Source organism: Oncorhynchus mykiss, chromosome 8, assembly GCF_013265735.2.
Source record: "Oncorhynchus mykiss isolate Arlee chromosome 8, USDA_OmykA_1.1, whole genome shotgun sequence".
Lineage (NCBI taxonomy): Eukaryota > Metazoa > Chordata > Actinopteri > Salmoniformes > Salmonidae > Oncorhynchus > Oncorhynchus mykiss.
Window position 1 is genome coordinate 30,025,966 of NC_048572.1, and position 21,317 is coordinate 30,047,282.

Here is a 21,317-nt window from a genome sequence, read left to right on the forward strand (position 1 = left end):
TTCTATTTCCTCTCTCTCTCTGTCTCCCCCTCTATTTCCTCTCTCTCTCTGTCTCCACTATTTCCTCTCTCTCTGTCTCCCCCTCTATTTCCTCGCTCTCTCTCTGTCTCCCCCCTCTCTCTCTCTCTCTCTCTCTCTGTCTCCCCCTCTATTTCCTCTCTCTCTCTCTCTCTCTCTCTGTCTCCCCCTCTATTTCCTCTCTCTCTATCTCTCCCCCTCTATTTCCTCTCGCTCTATCTGTCTCCCCCTCTATTTCCTCTCTCTCTATCTGTCTCCCCCTCTATTTCCTCTCTCTCTCCCCCTCTATTTCCTCTCTCTGTCGCTGTCTCCCCCTCTATTTCCCCTCTCTCTATCTCTCTCCCCCTCTATTTCCTCTCTCTCTATCTGTCTCCCCCTCTATTTCCTCTCTCTCTGTCTCCCCCTCTATTTCCTCTCTCTCTCTGTCGCCCCCTCTTTTTTCTCTCTCTCTCTGTCTCCTCCACTATTTTCTCTCTCTCTGTCTCCTCATCTCTTTCCTCTCTCTCTCTGTCTCCCCCTCTATTTCCTCTCTCTCTCTGTCTCCACTATTTCCTCTCTCTCTGTGTCCCCCTCTATTTCCTCGCTCTCTCTCTGTCTCCCCTCTCTCTCTCTCTCTCTCTCTCTCTCTCTCTCTATCCCCCCCTCTATTTCCTCTCTCTCTCTCTGTCTCCCCCTCTATTGCCTCTCTCTCTATCTGTCTCCCACTCTATTTCCTCTCTCTCTGTCTCCCCCTCTATTTCTTCTCTCTCTCTCTATCTGTCTCCCCCTCTATTTCCTCTCTCTCTCTATCTGTCTCCCCCTCTATTTCCTCTCTCTCTCTATCTGTATCCCCCTCTATTTCCGCTCTCTCTGTCTCCCCCTCTTTTTCCTCTCTCTCTCTGTCTCCCCCTCTATTTCCTCTCTCTCTCTCTCTCTGTGTCTCCACCTCTATTTCCTCTCTCTCTATCTCTCCCTCTCTATTTCCTCTCTCTCTATCTGTCTCCCCCTCTATTTCCCCTCTCTCTCTCTCTCTGTCTCCCCCTCTATTTCCTCTCTCTCTATCTCTCCCTCTCTATTTCCTCTCTCTCTCTATCTGTCTCCCCCTCTATTTCCTCTCTCTCTGTCTCCTCCACTATTTCCTCTCTCTCTGTCTCCTCCTCTATTTCCTCTCTCTCTCTGTCGCCCCCTCTATTTCCTCTCTCTCTCTGTCTCCTCCACTATTTCCTCTCTCCCTGTCTCCTCATCTATTTCCTCTCTCTCTCTGTCTCCCCCTCTATTTCCTCTCTCTCTCTGTCTCCACTATTTCCTCTCTCTCTGTCTCCCCCTCTATTTCCTCGCTCTCTCTCTGTCTCCCCCCTCTCTCTCTCTCTCTGTCTCCCCCTCTATTTCCTCTCTCTCTCTCTCTGTCTCCCCCTCTATTTCCTCTCTCTCTATCTGTCTCCCACTCTATTTCCTCTCTCTCTGTCTCCCCCTCTATTTCTTCTCTCTCTCTCTCTATCTGTCTCCCCCTCTATTTCCTCTCTCTCTCTATCTGTCTCCCCCTCTATTTCCGCTCTCTCTATCTGTCTCGCCCTCTATTTCCTCTCTCTCTCTCTCTCTCTGTCTCCCCCTCTATTTCCTCTCTCTCTATCTCTCCCTCTCTATTTCCTCTCTCTCTCTATCTGTCTCCCCCTCTATTTCCTCTCTCTCTCTCTCTCTCTCTCTGTCTCCCCCTCTATTTCCTCTTTCTCTATCTCTCCCTCTCTATTTCCTCTCTCTCTCTATCTGTCTCCCCCTCTATTTCCTCTCTCTCTCTCTCTCTCTCTCTCTCTCTCTCTCTCTCTCTCTCTCTGTCTCCTCCACTATTTCCTCTCTCTCTGTCTCCCCCTCTATTTCCTCTCTCTCTCTGTCTCCACTATTTCCTCTCTCTCTGTCTCCCCCTCTATTTCCTCGCTCTCTCTCTGTCTCCCCTCTCTCTCTCTCTCTCTCTCTCTCTCTCTCTATCTCCCCCTCTATTTCCTCTCTCTCTCTCTCTGTCTCCCCCTCTATTTCCTCTCTCTCTATCTGTCTCCCACTCTATTTCCTCTCTCTCTGTCTCCCCCTCTATTTCTTCTCTCTCTCTCTCTCTCTCTCTATCTGTCTCCCCCTCTATTTCCTCTCTCTCTCTATCTGTCTCCCCCTCTATTTCCTCTCTCTCTCTATCTGTATCCCCCTCTATTTCCACTCTCTCTATCTGTCTCCCCCTCTTTTTCCTCTCCCTCTCTGTCTCCCCCTCTATTTCCTCTCTCTCTCTATCTCTCTCTGTCTCCCTCTATTTCCTCTCTCTCTATCTCTCCCTCTCTATTTCCTCTCTCTCTATCAGTCTCCCCCTCTATTTCCCCTCTCTCTCTCTCTCTCTCTCTGTCTCCCCCTCTATTTCCTCTCTCTCTATCTCTCCCTCTCTATTTCCTCTCTCTCTCGATCTGTCTCCCCCTCTATTTCCTCTCTCTCTGTCTCCTCCACTATTTCCTCTCTCTCTGTCTCCTCCTCTATTTCCTCTCTCTCTCTGTCGCCCCCTCTATTTCCTCTCTCTCTGTCTCCTCCACTATTTCCTCTCTCCCTGTCTCCTCATCTATTTCCTCTCTCTCTCTGTCTCCCCCTCTATTTCCTCTCTCTCTCTGTCTCCACTATTTCCTCTCTCTCTGTCTCCCCCTCTATTTCCTTGCTCTCTCTCTGTCTCCCCCCTCTCTCTCTCTCTCTCTGTCTCCCCCTCTATTTCCTCTCTCTCTCTCTCTGTCTCCCCCTCTATTTCCTCTCTCTCTATCTGTCTCCCACTCTATTTCCTCTCTCTCTGTCTCCCCCTCTATTTCTTTTCTCTCTCTCTCTCTCTATCTGTCTCCCCCTCTATTTCCTCTCTCTCTCTATCTGTCTCCCCCTCTATTTCCGCTCTCTCTATCTGTCTCCCCCTCTATTTCCTCTCTCTCTCTCTCTCTCTCTCTCTGTCTCCCCCTCTATTTCCTCTCTCTCTATCTCTCCCTCTCTATTTCCTCTCTCTCTCTATCTGTCTCCCCCTCTATTTCCTCTCTCTCTCTCTCTCTGTCTCCCCCTCTATTTCCTCTCTCTCTCTCTCTCTGTCTCCCCCTCTATTTCCTCTCTCTCTATCTCTCCCTCTCTATTTCCTCTCTCTCTCTCTATCTGTCTCCCCCTCTATTTCCTCTCTCTCTCTCTCTCTGTCTCCCCCTCTATTTCCTCTCTCTCTATCTCTCCCTCTCTATTTCCTCTCTCTCTCTCTGTCTCCCCCTCTATTTCCTCTCTCTCTCTCTCTCTCTCTCTGTCTCCTTCACTATTTTCTCTCTCTCTGTCTCCTCCTCTATTTCCTCTCTCTCTCTGTCTCCCCTCTATTTCCTCTCTCTCTCTGTCTCCACTATTTCCTCTCTCTCTGTCTCCCCCTCTATTTCCTTTCTCTCTATCTGTCTCCCTCTATTTCCTCTCTCTCTGTCTCCCCCTCTATTTCTTCTCTCTCTCTCTCTCTGTCTCCCCTTCTTTTTCCTCTCTCTCTATCTGTCTCCCCCTTTATTTTCCTCTCTCTCTATCTGTCTCCCCCTCTATTTTCCTCTCTCTCTATCTGTCTCCCCCTCTATTGTCCTCTCTCTCTATCTGTCTCCCCCTCTATTTTCCTCTCTCTCTATTTTTCTCCCCCTCTATTTTCCTCTCTCTCTAGCTCTCCCCCTCTATTTCCTCTCTCTCTCTCTCCTCTCCCTCTCTATCTGTCCCCCCTCTATTTTCTTCTCTCTCTCCTCTCCCTCTCTTCTCCACGCTCCCTCTTTCTTCCTCTTCTCCGCTCTCCCTCTCTTCTCCTCTCTCCCTCTTTTTCCCTCTCTGCTCCTCTATCCCTTTCTCTCTCCCTCTTTCTCCCTCTCTTCTCCTCTATCCCTCTCTCTTTCTAATTATTTTCTTCTTCCGCCAGGCAACAAATAGATTTGTGGTGTGGCTGCACCTGTCTCAGCGCATGTGTTGCCATGGAGGCGTTCCCGTCGCCTAGGCAACCATGCATTAATCGTCTCGCGAGGGGCTAACTCGTGGCAGACGGTCGTTCAGCCCTCCTCCCGCTCTCTCCCTCTCTAGTCCCTCGAGACTCCCTCTCCTCCCCGCTCGCTTCCCTCCTCCCCCATCCAGATGCCGATAGGGTGTGAAGGAATGCGCCAGGGAGCTGACCTGATACCCAGCATGCTCTACTCTGTCTCTCTTCCTCCTCCTTCCCATCCTCCCTCTCATGGAACCCCTAAATGTTCTGCATGCCATGCACAATCATTCAGGAGCAGAGTAAGTCATTGGTGGAAGGTGGAACTGAGAAATGTGAGCTCTCTGAGGCACAACAATGGAGGTAGACAAAGAAAACACATGTGAATCTGTCTCCCCCTCCCCCCCCCTTCCTCCCCCTCCCTCCCTCCCTCCCATTGTATACACCACTGAGATAATCCTGGCCCCACAAAGCCCTCTGCACGCTCTCTGTACCATAATCACTGACCTGACTTTGATACCATCACAATGCCCCTCACTGAAGGACACAGACAAACATGCCTCCTCTCCAATAGCCCTGTCCGTTTCCACACATGGGTTCTTCTGTGTGCGTGTGCGCGCGCATGTGGGCTACTGAGTCAAAGTGCCGCTAGGGACCCCGGGCGTGAAGTCTCTGTCAATAGAAAACGTATTCGCCTTATTCCTCTTTCTCATGCTGTATAATGTAATGGAGAAACTGACATCTTTCCCTTTTCTACCAGCATCCGGAAACTGGCCTCCAATTTGTTCCACCTCCCCATCCCTCATTGTTAAAAATGACACTTTTACGTTTTACACTGAGCCAATTATTCGGTCTTACACAGTCCAGTGGTTCTGCGAGCCAACCTGCCCACTGACTGGCTGACCGATGGAGGGCCAGAGAGAAGAAAGAGAGAAAAAACTGAAAAAGCTTTATAGTGGTTTTCTCTGACATAGCTACCCACTGGGGTGACCAGAGAGGAGAGAAAACGAGAGGAATGAGAGGTGGGAGAATGGAGAGAAGAGAGGAGGAAAGGAAGGTAAGGGAGAGGGACAGAGTTGTAAAAGGGGGGAACAAAGAATTATAGAAGCAGATAAGAAGAGGGGGATGTGAGGAGGTAAGAAGGGAAGGAACGGGGGAAACTGGGGGGGGAATGTCAATGACAAATTGGGGTGGCAAGGGGTCAAAAAGAGAGGGAGAGAATAAGGGACACAAGGGAAGTGTGTGTGTGTGTGTGTGTGTGTGTGTGTGTGTGTGTGTGTGTGTGTGTGTGTGTGTGTGTGTGTGTGTGTGTGTGTGTGAGAGAAAGCGAGAGGTGTGTAGCTACCTGTGATATGCCTTAGGGAAAGAGGGAAGAAGTGGGTGAACGATATGAAGAAGGTATAAAAGACAGAATGAAGAAAGTGTGTGAAGTGTGAGAGGTATGTAAGCTACCTGTGATACGCCTGAGGAGAGGTGGGGGGAGAGGTGGAGGGGGTAACCAGTCCTGGGGAGTAGGGGTGGTACGGGGTCTTCTTCAAAGCCTGGATCAGGTTGTTTCGGTACTCTGGATCTATGGACCACAACGAGCCTTTACCTATACTCTGAGAGAGGGAAGGAGCGAGTGAGGGAGAGAGAGAGAGAGTGAGGGAGAGAGAGAGTGAGGGAGAGAGAGAGAGAGAGGCAGAGAGAAAAGAGGATGGTTAGTATTATTTAACTAACAACATGGAAACAGAAGCATTGACCATTTGAACCATGGCTACATGACAGTTGTTGCTCTCAGTATCCACTGTCCCTGGAAAACCAGCCTACATCATAGACACACCAGACCACAAACAAACAAGGAGACACAGAGCAGAACAAACAGGTCCAAAGCACAAGCTCAGTCAACATCCAGCACACAACCCTCTCCATATGTCCTGCCTTTCTGTTGTTGTCAGCGACTTAATGCCCCTAGTTCTATTCACAAAGTCTCTCTGTCACTCTCTCTCTCTTCTTACTTTCTCCCCCTCTCTCTCTCTCCCTCCCTCCCCCTGATGTTCTCTCTCCCTCCCTCTGCCTCTCTCTCTCCCTCCCTCTGCCTCTCTCTCTCCCTCCCTCTGCCTCTCTCTCTCTCCCTCCCTCCCTCTGCCTCTTTCTCTCCCTCCCTCTGCCTCTCCCTCTCTCCCTCCCTCTGCCTTTCCCTCCCTCTGCCCCTCTCCCTCTCCTTCCCCCTCTCTCGCTTCTTACTTTCTCCCCCTCTCTCTCTCCACCCATCCCTCTCTCTCCCTCCCTCCCCCTGACGCTCTCTCTCCCTCCCTCTGCCTCACTCTCTCTCCCTCCCTCTGCCTCTCTCTCTCTCTCCTTCCCTCTCTCTCGCCCCTCTTCTCCTTCACTTTCTTACAGAGTTGTGCTGCAGACCAGATCCCAACCAGATGAAGCACATTGAAACAGAACATGACTGAATCCATTAGGAAAACTCCGGAAATACAGTACCTCTCAAACATCACCCCAGGACTCATACATATCACACAAATGTACATTCTATCAGAAGATATGTCTTCAAGGCATATTAGTCTTAATATATTCTCTGCAGTGATAGTGTGTGTGTGTGTGTGTGTGTTATTGCAGTGATATTTCCATTTTCCAAAGTGAAACATCACCACAGAGCACTTGGTTAAGACCGGAGGAGAGTTTTCCATTCCAGAGGGGTTGTGCTGTTCTATTTTAGAACTCCCCCCGCCCAATGAAGACGTCTACTTCCCCTCAGTGCCGTTGGAGAGACACACACACACAACCCCCATGCAACTTCTTACTTCACTACTCCGATCACGCCTGCCAAATAGACAGTAGAAAGACAATGGAGTGACGAGAGTGCGAAGAGTGTGTGTGTGTGCGTGTTCAAAAGTTCAAAGTGACTTAGTCATGCCTGCGTACCTTTTCCATATGGGTAGTCCTGGGAATTGAACCCGTTGTCAACGCCATCCTCTACCAACTGAGCTAATATAATCAATCCCATCACTGTGACTTTTTCTGTGTTTTGTTAAAGGACAGAGTATATAGACTTCATTACAAGCACTAGGTTGTAATATTTAGGCCTCATATGTTTACAGGCATGTGTGTGTACCCAGTCCAGCCACTTCCCCTGTGGTGTCTGACATTACCCAGCATGCCTAGCTCCCTAGTGTGGGTCTAGTACAGCTAGAGATGCCTTCCCTGGAGAGTATGATAGTACACCCAACCATGCACACACGAATACACACACACACACACACACACACACACACACACACACACACACACGCACCATGACATCACTCACATCTCACCCCCGCAGAGGTGACCCTGCCGGCCCAAATTTCCCCCTCGCACTCTCCCGCCAGTCCACTGCGTGTGTGTGCATATGTGTGTGTGTGTGCATATGTGTGTGTGTGTGTTTGTGTGTGTGTGTTTGTGTGTGAGCACGCCGCTTGGCAGCCTGTTAAATCGATGCTCCCAACATTAGAGTTGTCTGCTGACCTCACCACCCCCAACCACCAATCAGCAGACAGCTCCACAGCCCCCGGGTCGATGGGCCAATCAGAGCTCCACAGCCCTCGGTCGATGGGCCAATCAGAGCGCAGAACTCGCCTAGGCAACAGGCAACAGCAGGGGGTGGAGAGGAGGTGCTGAACTATGTCAGTGTTGGCAGATTAGGATGAACTTTACCACTAGACATTTGATCTGGGACCAGTTTCTTGTTTTTAAAAACTCATGGCTATGGTTAGTATTTGGGGAGGGTAAACCGATCCCACAGCACATCCTGCCATGGGTCCCAGAGTAACGTCTAACCTGAGAGGAGTAGTGGTGGTGGAGTGTTGTTGGCAAAGAAAGTGACCCCAAGTCTTGTTAATGGGTGTTATTCTTTTTTGTAAGCTAATGAGGTCCAACCAACAGTATGCAGTAACCCCTCGCCCCCCCCAAAAAATAAGTGTTTTGCAGCTGCACCCTTGTCTCTCCCTCTCCTCCCTTCACCCCCTCCAACTCCTCTCCCAGAACATGCATTGGTGCCATTCTCAAAACCCCACTGGAGGTTTCTTGCACAGCTCCATTAGGTGGAACTGGTTTATCCTCATTCACCCACACAACACCAGATCAGCGTCTCAAATGGCACTCTATTCCCTATACCCTACATAGTGCACTAGACCTATGGGCCCTGGTGAAAAGTAGTGCAGGGAATAGGGAATAGGATGCAATTTGGGATGCAACACCAGGCCTGTTTCTCCTGCAGGTGTGTGTCAGCCACGGTAGCAGGGAATTAGGGCTTTAGACCCAGGACAAGTGAGGCTGAAGGGACTGGTTACTGGTGTCAGCTACACTAAGCCAAAAGTATGTGGACACCTCCTCGTCGAACATCTCATTCCAAAATCATGGGCATTAATATGGAGTTGGTCCTCCCTTTGCAGCTGTAACAGCCTCCACTCTTCTGGGAAGGCTTTCCAATAGATGTTGGAACATTGCTGCGAGGACTTGCTTCAAATCAACCACAAGAGCATTAGTGAGGTCGGGCACTGATGTTGGGCGATTAGGCCTGGCTCGCAGTCGGCGTTCCAATTCATCCCAAAGGTGTTCAACGGGGTTGAAGTCAAGGCTCTGTGCAGGCCAGTCAAGTTCTTCCACACCAATCTCAACAAACCATTTCTGTATGGACCTCACTTTGTGCACGGGGGCATTATCATACTGAAACAGGAAAGGGCCTTCCCCAAACTTTTTCCACAAAGTTGGAGTCACAGAATCGTCTAGAATGTCATTGTATGCTGTAGCATTAAGATTTCCCTTCACTGGAACTAAGGGGCCTAGGCAGCACCATGAAAAACAGCCCCAGACCATTATTCCTCCTCCACCAAACGTTACAGTAGGGACTATGCATTCAGGCAGGTAGTGTTCTCATGGTATCCATCAAACCCAGATTCGTCCATCAGACTGACAGATGGTGAAGCGTGATTCATCACTTCAGAGAACGCGTTTCCACTGCTCCAGGGTCCAATGGCAGCAAACTTTACACCACTCCAGCCGACGCTTGGAATTTTGCATGGTGATCTTAGGCCTGTGTGCAGCTGCTTGGCCATGGAAACCCATTTCATGAAGCTCCCGACGACCAGTTCTTGTGCTGACGTTGCTTCCAGAGGCTGCTTGGAACTCGGTAGTAAGTGTTGCAACCGAGGACAGGCGATTTTTAAGTGCTTCAGCGGTCCCGTTTGGTGAGCTTGTGTGGCCTACCACTTCATGGCTGAGCCGTTGTTGCTCTTAAACGTTTCCACTTCACAATAACAGCACTTACAGTTGACCGGGGCAGCTCTAGCAGGGCATACATTTGACAAACTGACTTGTTGGAAAGCTGGCATCCTATGACGGTGCCACATTGAAAGTCACTGAGCTCTTCAGTAAGGCCATTCTACTGCCAATGTTTGTCTATGGAGATTGCATGGCCGTGTGCTCAATTTTATACACCTGTTAGCAATGAAATAACTGGCTGAAATAACCAAATCCCCTAATTTGAAGGGCTGTCCACATCCTTTTGGCCATGTAGTGTGTGTTCTTAGCATGGTTACATGTACTTCAGAGGCACTGAGGTATGGAAATAACCCTGCCGTTAACAGGGAATGGCTAGAATTTAGGTGACAGATTTATTCAGGATTGGTTCACAGTGGAGAAGATGGCCCTTCGTGCCAGCCCTCGCAATGGGGATGAGTGAGAGATGTATCTGGATATATAGCTGCGTTTACCAGCAGAGACGAGTCCCACTAGTTTACATTGAGTGTTTCTCTCTCTGACGTCGCTCAACTAAAAACAACAGTGCCTAGGCTATTTCAATTTGGGTTGGCTGGTCACCACTATTTCCCCCCCCCCTGTCTTGGTGTCTTGGAAAGAGCCTTGTTCCTAGAAGAACCAGCTGCATGTGTGCTCAGTGTTCTGTGCCGACACTACGACCCAACCCAACCTGGTTCCACGCCACTGCCCATCTGTGTTTATAAAGTGTTCTGGGAAGGCTGCCGGAAACCCTGAAGTCACATGGCTCCAGGAGGTAGAAGTTGACCTTAACAACAGATCTAGGATCAGATAAATAGAAACCCAATGCTAGCTTTAACCCTTAGGGAAAGAAACAAAAAAAATATCTGAGCTGGTTACACAGACATCACCGATGACTTGACATGGACCAAAACCATCACCACTCTTGTCAAAATGGTGCAACACGGTCTCTACTTCCTAAGGCGGCTTAGGAAACACGGCACGGCACCTCTCCGAGTACTACTTCTGCACCATGGAGAGTATCCTGACTAGTCACATCACGGCCTGATACGGCAATTGCTCCGTCCACAACCACAAGGCCCTCCAGCCGGTGTTGAAGAAGGCTCAGTACATCACTGGGACTGTGCTCCCACCCATCTAGAATATCTACTAGAAACGGTGCCAGAGGAAGGCCCACAGCATCGTCAAGGACCCCACACGCTCCAGCCACGAGCTGTTTACTCCCTCACCGTTGGGCAGATGGTATCGGAGCATGACGTCTGATCCCAATAGACTCAGAGACCGTTTCTATCTACAAGCAATCAGACTGCTGAACACTTGAACTGGACTGACCATCTGCACTGACTCTCTGCACACAAACACACACACACGCTACACACACACACATCACAACGGCTGCTACCACAATCGTATTTACTATTGCTAATACTGCACAATTTAAACACTTGCCTGGAGTGCCTGGATACAGCCCTTAGCCGTGGTATATTGGTAATATACCACAACCCCCCGAGGTGCCTTATTGCTATTATAAACTGGTTACCAATGTAATTAGAGCAGTAACAACTAAATGTTTTGTCATACCCATGGTTTACGATCTGATATATCACGGCTGTCAGCCAAATCAGCATTCAGGGCTTAAACCACCCAGTTTAGAACAAAACTTAAATCTTGAAACACATGTCTTAATAGACACTATTAACAGAAAAAGACAGAAAAGCACTGATTGTAAAGAGTACACACAGAGTGGTGTAGGCTAAAGAGCTGCATTCCAGAGGGCATCCCACGGGACCTGTGGCCAGGCTGAGAGCATTTTTCATGCTGCGGTCAGGAACGGGCGGTCAGACAGACAATTTTGGAATTAAAATATGTTTTAGTCCCGCAGATTATTGAGAACGGTCGTCTTTCTGTCTTGTACGTGTTCTCGTGTTAAAGCACCTGTTTGTTAGCAATATTCACAAACTCAAATAGCCTAATTCTTGCTGATTTACGTTCAGTGGCCTACCTTCCCTCTCTTTCTTGAGGCGTGCAAGATCAAATACGTCTATATGTGTGATCTCAAAACGGCTGGGACCTGGGCTGCTACACCTACAATAACGGGACTGCAGTCCGATTCGGGACCACTTCTTGCGGGAGCGGGTTGGTGTCAGTCAAGAAGTCAGCAGGAGGGGGCGCAGTACGGAAAGCAGCAGGAGGGGGCGCGGTATGAAAAGCAGGAGGAGGGGGCGCGGTATGAAAAGCAGCAGGAGGGGGCGTGGTACGAAAAGCAGCAGGAGGGGGCGCGGTATGAAAAGCAGCAGGAGGGGACGCAGTACGAAAAGCAGGAGGAGGGGGCGCGGTATGAAAAGCAGCAGGAGGGGGCGCGGTACAAAAAGCAGCAGGAGAGGGCGCGGTATGAAAAGCAGCAGGAGGGGGCGCGGTACGAAAAGCAGCAGGAGGGGGCGCGGTATGAAAAGCAGCAGGAGGGGGCGCGGTATGAAAAGCAGCAGGAGGGGACGCGGTACGAAAAGCAGCAGGAGGGGACGCGATACGAAAAGCAGCAGGAGGGGGCGCGGTATGAAAAGCAGCAGGAGGGGGCGCGGTACGAAAAGCAGCAGGAGGGGGCGCAGTACGAAAAGCAGCAGGAGCGGGATGAAGAAAATCAGTCCCACAGCAGACCTCTAGTCCAGGCCAACTCAGTCTGTCAACGAGAGAAAGAAAGAGAGAAAGAGAGAGACAGACAGACAGACAGACAGACAGACAGACAGACAGACAGAATGGAAGACAGAGAGAAAGAGAGGAGTTGTATGCTCCCCACATCTGTTTCCTCTGTTACATAAACTGTACTCTGTAGTCTGGGACCCACTAGGAAAAGAAGGCAGAGAGGAGAGAGAGAGAGGGGGGAGGGGGGAGGATATTAAATGGTCCTGCTGTTACTGACCCTAATACTGTATACCTCTTCAACCAACCACATACCAGGGATCCGGGTGTTGCCATGGTTCTAAGATGCATCATAGTATAATGGCAGACAAGGTTATATCAGATAACTCTTTGTTCCAAATACATTGAAGAGTCATTGAAAACATAGGATCTGTTTTTCTTCATCTGCTGTGACCAACCCTACACTCTTTGTAAAGAAGGATGTAGAACCTAAAAGGGTTCTTCAGCTGTCCCCATACACTTTAAAAAGCAAAAGGTTCCTGCAGTGTCCTTCAGGGGTTCTTCAAATTGAAACTGTGGGGGAACCCCTATAAGTTCTTTAAAGAACCCCTTTTAATGGATCCTCAAAGAACCTTTTGGGGTTCATTTTGAACTACCCCCCCCCCCCCGCCCCCTATTACTATTATTAATATTAATAATAATATGCATAACAATCACAACAATAACACGGTATTTTAGTTCTCAGTGTTTATTATGATTTTAGAGGCAAAGCAGAATAAAACAATCTAAATATGAGGTAAACTCCCAGCAGAGCCCCAAGTCCAATGGTGTGATGATGTTAATGTGTTGATGTTCTCTGTATCCATAGCCAGAATGATTTTGCAGAGCATGGTGATCAAACAGGTTTCCTGTTATATTCATCAGAGGTGTAGGGAGGGTGAAGTCTGTGAATCCCAAAGAATAGTAATTATACAGATGATTAATAAAACATGCACACTACAGTATTCATACCTTGTTTTTTGTGGTAAATGGGAATGAAAACAACGGCTTTGATAATGGTTTTCATATACCATGTCCATAATGTAGAGGCCTATGGGATATTCATTGAAGAGGTAAGAGAGGAATATGGTAAATGTGATCTGCATAATAACATACCAACAGCTACTGACATACCTTTGTATGCCTCCTCGTCTTCATACCTGCAGACACAGACGCAAAGGTGAGCAGTTTAGTCATCTGCACTCAATACAGCTAGCCTTCAAAATATTCTTACCTCTTTGTTGATTGATATCCATTGACTTGTGTCCATTTTCTGTTTTTGAAAGATTGGCACAAATATGAAAAGATAGATGGTATCATCATTAAACAAAATAAATGTAGATCATACAAAGGACAAACCTTACCTTAAATTGAAGAGATCTTTACGTTTTTCAGTGAAGTGCCTGCACCTAAATGTTTCAGTTGGGCAGTTAGGTTCCTGCAAGAACCCCCACCAACTAAGGAGATACCTCGATGAACCCCACCTCCTATTGGGTTCTTGGAAGAACCTACTGGGGGCCACGTTCAGTGCCAAGAACTCTAAGGTTCTTAGAAGAACCCTTGTTGAACCCCACATTTTTAGAGTGCAAGAGAGCCCTATGAAAAACCCTTTTAGGTTCCAGGTAGAAACCTTTTGAGTTCCATGTAGACCCTGAAACACCCCTTTTACCAGAGATCTGTTGCTATGGATCTTGAGTTAGCCTGGTTACCAGTCTGTTTCCACTTTAGCCAACAATGAAAACAGAGATTTAGTTCAAAGTTGTTTCATTGTCTGATCCCAATACCCTGGGAAAGCGTTGAGAGTATTGCATTGACCAAATCGCTCTTTTTGAACTGCTTCTCATACAGAACTGTTTCTTCATAACCCACTTTTCAGCTTTGATTTCATAACCAATATAAAGCTGCGTGTGTGTGTGTGTGTGTGTGTATTATGAGCACAACACCGTGTCCTGTCATTAAGGCTTCTCATTCACCAATGGAGGAATCCTGTTTGTAAACAACACCATGGAAACCGTGAGACTTGAGCCCTCTGACTGTCTCGCACAGACACACGCGCGCGCACACACACACACACACACACACACACACACACACACACACACACACACACAAACACACACGCACACACACGCACACACACACACACACACACACACACACACATACACACACACGCACACACACACACACACACACACACACACACACACACACACACACACACACACACACACACACACACACACACACACACACACACACACTAAGCTAACCCCAGTCAGTAGTCTTGTCGTCTACCTGAATATGACCCAGAAACACACTCTCTGGAACAAATCGTGTCTTGTCATAATAATCTCCACCTCTCTAAATTAATGGAAATATAATTTGGTGCATTTGCAAAAAAAAAGGCTTTTTTATTCCAAGCCAAGGCCTAGCAAGGACTTAGCCCGTGGACCCAGCAAGGACTTAGCCCGTGGACCCAGCAAGGACTTAGCCCGTGGACCCAGCAAGGACTTAGCCCGTGGACCCAGCAAGGACTTAGCCTGTGGACCCAGCAAGGACTTAGCCCGTGGACCCAGCAAGGACTTAGCCCGTGGACCCAGCAAGGACTTAGCCCGTGGACCCAGCAAGGACTTAGCCCGTGGACCCAGCAAGGACTTAGCCCGTGGACCCAGCAAGGACTTAGCCCGTGGACCAACCAAGACTGTTCACTATACTAAACCCCAATCCAATTGGAAGATTTTCCCTCCCCACTAGCTTGATGTTAATGTGGAATATAAGGCCATGTAAAAAATGCTTACCCGACCCGTACTGCTCAATCCAGAGATAAACAGACAGAGGAAAGGCATTTAAAAGGGAAAGAAAAACTGGACAAACAGCTTCTCCTGAGAAAGACAGTAGCTGAATGCAATAGTAACGTTAGTCTTTCCTCGAAATTACACAGTTGACATCGTTATGATTCCATACAAAGCAGCCTTTTTTCTCAGGTAAAATAGCTGTTTTTAAGACCAGGCACATATTCGTGTGTGTATACTGAGGTATGCGTCTTTATGTAACGATGTATTTTCTGTTCCTGTAACAGTTGGTAGTCAGTTTGGGCTGAGCGGTTATTTGACAGAATTGGAGAGTGAACTAATTGGCTGTCTTAAACTGTCTGTGTGAGAGGAAAAAAAATGTCCCTGCCAACTGCACCTTTCTGTCCTTGCCATCACACACCCACACACACACACACACACACATTCTTGTACATACCCAAGGGCGGGCACACACACTCAAAGTCAGTATAGCCAAATCAGTTTCCCCGTCTCCACAGCAACAGCATACTTTTATGTCAACTGCAACCTAGTTACTATGGAGATATGTATACAAGGAAAACTCTATGCAGTTGTAGTCAAGGGGCCAGATGACAGAGTAACTTAAGGGCAGACACGCGCACACACACACACACACACACACACACACACACACACACACACACACACACACACACACACACACACACGATACAGTTTGTACATTTTGTCCTTCCACATATCACATTCACTCACAAGGGAAAGGCTGTGGTTCATGTGCTGGGCAAATGTAGTTAAGAGCTCACAAGTTCATTTCATAAAGAATCTAATGCACAAGCTAAAGCCTGTATAGTGTACATAATATAAGCCTTATGGGTAATTATATGCCTGAGGGAGCGAAAATATATTTTTGGCATCTCGGATTGTTCTGGCAATTCTCACATATGAACTTCATTAGAAGACACATGGTGTCTGGCTACAGGGGTGCTCTGCTCTTGTGCTCTGTAATACGAACTTTCAATTCTTTCTTAGACTTCCCAAGATAATAATAGCCACATGGGGCACTTGAGTAAATAGACCACAAATTTTGTTTTACAGGAAATTCTACCCCCGTGACATACATTTTCTTTCCCGTACGAGGGCGAAGAAAGAAATGCATCACAGTGAACTGTCCCCTGTAGCCAGACACTTTAATGCGGTCAAACATGATGTGTGCCAACTGAGGTTCCAGGGCTTAGAAGTTGTACAGCCACTTAAATGAGGAAGTGACAGAGAAGAATTTCTATGTCTTACAAACAGAGCCGTAGAGGCTTGAATGAAGAACTTCTGTTAGGTTTCTGCCTTTGAGCAACAGGATCTTTGGTGGAAAACAGTAGGAAATGTGTGTAAATAATGTATGTCAATAATGATTGTGAATAATGATTGTGAAAAAAAGAAAGCAGCAGTACTCCAACGTGACGTCATCTGTAAATATGGGTGGATGTCTGTTGTTCTCCAAACGCTCGGCTGTCGCCGAAACACGTCCCTTAGTTCTGACCTCTGCTGCAGAACAATTCAACCAGCTCCGGAACAGCCTCACGTCAGAATTGGACGTTCAGCCATGTTCCTCAAACGCCAGCTTTCAAAGTTGCCCCAAAAGTCAAATTTGGAAGCGTTTTCACGTCATCCTCAGACATGGATGGATGTCGAATAATGACTTTTATCACGGGTGACCTGGCTGAAGAAATAAGACATTAAAATGTAAAGAAGAGCTCAGTGAGTGTGGGTTATAACCCTTTCTTCCAGTATTTATTTACATTTTCCCAGATGATATCTGATATCTATTGACATGAATGTTAATACAACTTTTAGTATTAATTGGTTATGGGAATTATTTTCCTAATTAGTATATATGGTATATGTAACCAGCTCCTGAAATAGGAGAATGATTAGTGAAATATTTAAGCCTTTAGATGAAACCAGATCTAGATTTAAATCAAAACTGAAATGGCTGTTCCCTCCAGAGAACGCCAAACTTCTGCTTTTTAGTTGGAATTCAGTGAGATGATGAAGTATTGATAAAGCAATTCCTTGTACATGTGTAGACAAAATACTGGATATGTTTGACTCGGAGATTGAAATGGCTGTTCTCCTGATAACTGAATTTGAAATGCATCCAAGCACCTCAAACAAACAAAGAGATAGAGAGAGAGAGCGAGAGAAAGAGAGCAAGAGAGTGTGGTGCAGCTGTGTGTGTGTGTGTGTGTGTGTGTGTGTGTGTGTGTGTGTGTGTGTGTGTGTGTGAGTGTGCGTGTGTGTGTGTGTGTGTGTGTGTGTGTGTGTGAGCATGTGCGTACGTGTGTGTGTGTCTTTGCTAGCCTCCTCCTTACCTGGCTCCTATCCTTGTCCACCTTCTTGAAACACTTATTAAGCGACAGATTGTGGCGTACCGAGTTCTTCCAACCAGTAGGGGCGCTAGCGAAATACGGGAAATGCTCCAGGATCCAACCATAGATATCTTTCACCGGCAGCCTCTTGGATGGTGCGTCCTCTATTGCCATGAAGATCAGACAGCTGAACGAGTACGGAGGCTTCCGATTGGCTCCCGTGGCCAGGTCGTATTGGGAAGAATCACATGGGTCGGGGGAAGGGGAGGAGGAGGAGGGGGAGTGGGGGGGTAGAGGGTGACCGTCGGGGTCCTGCAGGGGGGAGACGGAGCGGAGCCCCGAGTGAGAGAAGCTGTTGAGAAGGTCTGTGCTCTCGTGGAGCCAGGAGAGGCTGGTGAGCTCCTCGTCCTCGGCCTTGGAGAAGGATGCCGACAGAGACAGGGACAGGTCGGCTGCCTCCGCCTCCCTGTAGAGGGGACTCAGACCCCGGGTCGCTCCCAAACCACTGCTGGGGCTCTGGGCCTTCTTACTGGGCGGCATGGTGGGTCCCATCCAGCCCTGGACTCTCTCCTGGATGGGGGAGGGGAGAAGAGCACAAGACTGGGTTACTATGAATCAAGTCATGTCTGCAACTCTGATGCTTCTACAGTGGGTTTTGAGACAGTTTTGATGGGATCCTCAGAAATGGTTGCTGTAACAATCACACCAACCATTGGAGATAAGATGAGCGTTAGAATGCATTAGTTAACTGCAGATGAATTGCTAGAACAGTAGCTAAATTGACTGCATAGTAAATGCTTATATCCTGTGTTAGGTGTCGTCTTCTGTCGATAAGATGATCGCAAGATGGAAATGAACACACACACACACACACACACACACACACACACACACACACACACACACACACACACACACACTAGGATAAGATTAATCCCAGCAGGAGATATGTAGTAGCCAGCTCACCCTGTGTGATCATGCTATGAGCCAAGGAAATCATCCCCCGATCTGACTCTTCTCTCTGGCTGATTGACGGACAGCTGTCAACATCCATCCCCTTTCCCCCCTAGCTATGACAGCTGTCACGTTGCCATGGCTCCCGGCCCCCTCTGAGCCGCTTTCACCACAGAACAACAGCCCTGCGTCTCAAATGGCACCCTATTTCCTATATAGTGCACTACTTTTGACCAGGGCCCTATGGGCCCACTATGAAGGGAATAGGGTGCTATTTGGGAAGCTACTCTTCTTTCCTGCTCTGATAATTCTTCTTCACCGAGTTACATGGACTGAGCTATATATATATAGAATAGAACACATATATTTACTGTAGGTTGTACGGTAGACAATGTATGATTATGGCCACCAAGCACTAGCCTACGGTTTTGACATCTGTCGATAGGTTTTCTCTTGCCCTCATAAAAATATGCATTGGACTATAGACTCTATTCTGTAGAGTAGTTTGAAGTATCAAGCTTTATTCGTTGTATGTAGGGGAAACGCATGGTATACATCGTCCAACGAAATGCTTTCTTGCAGGTTCCTTCTCGGCAACGCAACATACAATACTAAATAGTAAAAAAAACAAGAATACAAACAAAGTAAACATCTCAGTAGAATAGATTAGACATTTTAGCATAAGTATAATACAGGAAGGCACGTTTATAGTCCAATATTTACACATGTATTGAGGGGGTATAAATTGAGCAGGAGAATAGGAGTCTGGTAGTCAGTCCAGTCAGATGGCTTGTAGATAGAAACTGTCTCGGAGCCTGTTAGTCATACATTGTATGTGTGCTGTGGATATGGCCGCCGAACAGCCTAAACCGGCTTTCGATTCCAAGCGGCTTTCAGATAGGCAGATGTATCTGATCGTTGGGTTGCTATTTGGATTCGCTCCCGACATTTCTTCATTTCTGGATTGTGTGTATTGTTTTTGTACAGCTAGCTGCAGTATTACTGCACAGTTGCAGCTAGAAACACACGCATTTCACTGCACCTGTGATGACATCCGCAGACGTGTTCGCGACCAATAAAGTTTGATTTGATTGGACCTTTTCTTCCTCCATAAATGTCTGTAGGCTGCATGGACCATGGCAGTCACATATGTGCTTATACGACAACCAAACAGTAGCCTAGAGCAGGTTCATCTGTCATCTAGCTTCCAGTCTGTAGATATCTGTTATCTATAGTTCCTCCTTAACTGACGATATCCCTGGGATATCAACAGCAGCTACCTGACGGAGCCATGTTGCACCAGTACTCACGTTGACCGTAACACATCTCCTCCGAAGCTCGACAATAGATATTCCTACACTTGAAAAGCCTCGAAAATAGAAAGGGGATGAACAAAGAAAGGTAAGCGAGGGGTTGAGATATATGGCAGGCTCGTCAAGGTGTGGGTGGCAGCGAGGTGATAGGGAAGGTTATTGGTGTGACATGGTTCCCAGTTGGACGTTGTCGTGGCGTCGGTCGTCGAGGAGAAGGGAACAACGGAACACACAGGGAGCGTTTTCTTGTTACGTTGCCATGACGGCAGGCAAGGCACCAGGCGAGGCAGGGCCATGACACATTACGGCTGACAGTAAAGTCATCTAATTTTACTGTTGCTATGACAACAAACTCCTTCCAGTTAGGGCCTGTGTTATGAGTGTGTGTGCGAGCCGTAGCGAGGCGCAGCGCAGAGCCGTGTATTCATACCCTAGAGTTTTCAGAAATCTCTCCTTAACGCACTTTGAGCTCTAAACAAACTTTTATACAACATTTATACAACCCCCTAATGACTGACTTTTAAAGGACAACGAGAGTTCTTGCTCAAGTTCAGACTTGATCGTTGAAGGGAGGGGTACTTCCTACTAGAGGCTTGACAGACTGACAGTGTGTGTGTGTGTGTGTGTGTGTGTTTGCATGCTTGTGTTTGTGTGTCTGTACATGTTTAATTAAAATATTGTGTACACGACCCTACGACCTTCGTGACCTTGACACCCACTTTTTCTCCTGAGTCTGATGGAATCCACCCAGTCAACCACCGGCGCCTCTATTCTCACACACATCAATGTCCAAACCTCTTGACGAGGTCACCGATGTCCATCTTACCGCACAAGATGGCTCCTCTCAAAGCAAGACGAGTGCCAAGTCAACAATACAATCCCAAAGCAGCAAACATTGGTTGGGTGGGAAATTTGCAGACGGTGGAATCATATTTCCAAATCAAATCAAAGTGTGCTGGTCGCATGCAGAGTTTAGCAGATGTTATGGCGGGTGCGGCGAAATGCTTGTGTTACTAGATCCTGACAATGCAGTAAAATGTCCAACAAGTACACAAATAATACAACCTCTAAAAAAGTAATCAAATTAAAGAAATCAAGTATCATTGGAACGAATCTAATTAAACAACTCCAACAGCACTGTAACGGTAATCCAAATGCAATCTCTGTGCATGTACACCGGATGAATTTACACCAGTTATACTAAGAATGATATGTACACCGGATGAATTTACACCAGATATACTAAGAATGATATGTACACCGGATGAATTTACACCAGTTATACTAAGAATGATATGTACACCGGATGAATTTACACCAGTTATACTAAGAATGATATGTACACTGGATGAATTTACACCAGTTATACTAAGAATGATATGTACACCGGATGAATTTACACCAGTTATACTAAGAATGATATGTACACCGGATGAATTTACACCAGTTATACTAAGAATGATATGTACACCGGATGAATTTACACCAGTTATACTAAGAATGATATGTACACCGGATGAATTTACACCAGTTATACTAAGAATGATATGTACACCGGATGAATTTACACCAGATATACTAAGAATGATATGTACACCAGATGAATTTACACCAGATATACTAAGAATGATATGTACACCGGATGAATTTACACCAGATATACTAAGAATGATATGTACACCGGATGAATTTACACCAGATATACTAAGCATGATATGTACAGCAGTAGATATACTAAGAATGATATGAACAGCAGTAGATATACTAAGAATGATATGTACAGCAGTAGATATACTAAGAATGATATGAACAGCAGTAGATATACTAAGAATGATATGAACAGCAGTGGATATACTAAGAATGATATGTACACCGGATGAATTTACACCAGATATACTAAGCATGATATGAACAGCAGTAGATATACTAAGAATGATATGTACAGCAGTAGATATACTAAGAATGATATGAACAG

General features: G+C 47.1%; 1 protein-coding gene and 1 long non-coding RNA gene across 3 annotated transcripts in view; both read right to left on the bottom strand.

Moving 5' to 3' along the window:
• ches1 (checkpoint suppressor 1) overlaps positions 1-21,317 on the bottom strand; it is a 60,481-nt gene that overhangs the window by 24,202 nt on the left and 14,962 nt on the right. For both annotated transcript variants that reach the window (XM_036985251.1, XM_036985252.1), the window contains exons 2-3: positions 17,079-17,645; positions 5,429-5,577 (exon numbers count right to left, since the gene is read on the bottom strand). In XM_036985251.1, the coding sequence (XP_036841146.1) occupies positions 5,429-5,577; positions 17,079-17,627 (698 nt within the window). In that variant the 5' untranslated portion in view covers positions 17,628-17,645. The remainder of the gene's footprint in view (positions 1-5,428; positions 5,578-17,078; positions 17,646-21,317) is intronic.
• Positions 12,616-14,046, bottom strand: LOC118965505. Its single transcript, XR_005052851.1, has 3 exons — positions 13,282-14,046; positions 13,152-13,190; positions 12,616-13,077 (listed from the first exon to the last, which is right to left on the bottom strand). It is a non-coding gene; the product is annotated as an uncharacterized LOC118965505 (long non-coding RNA).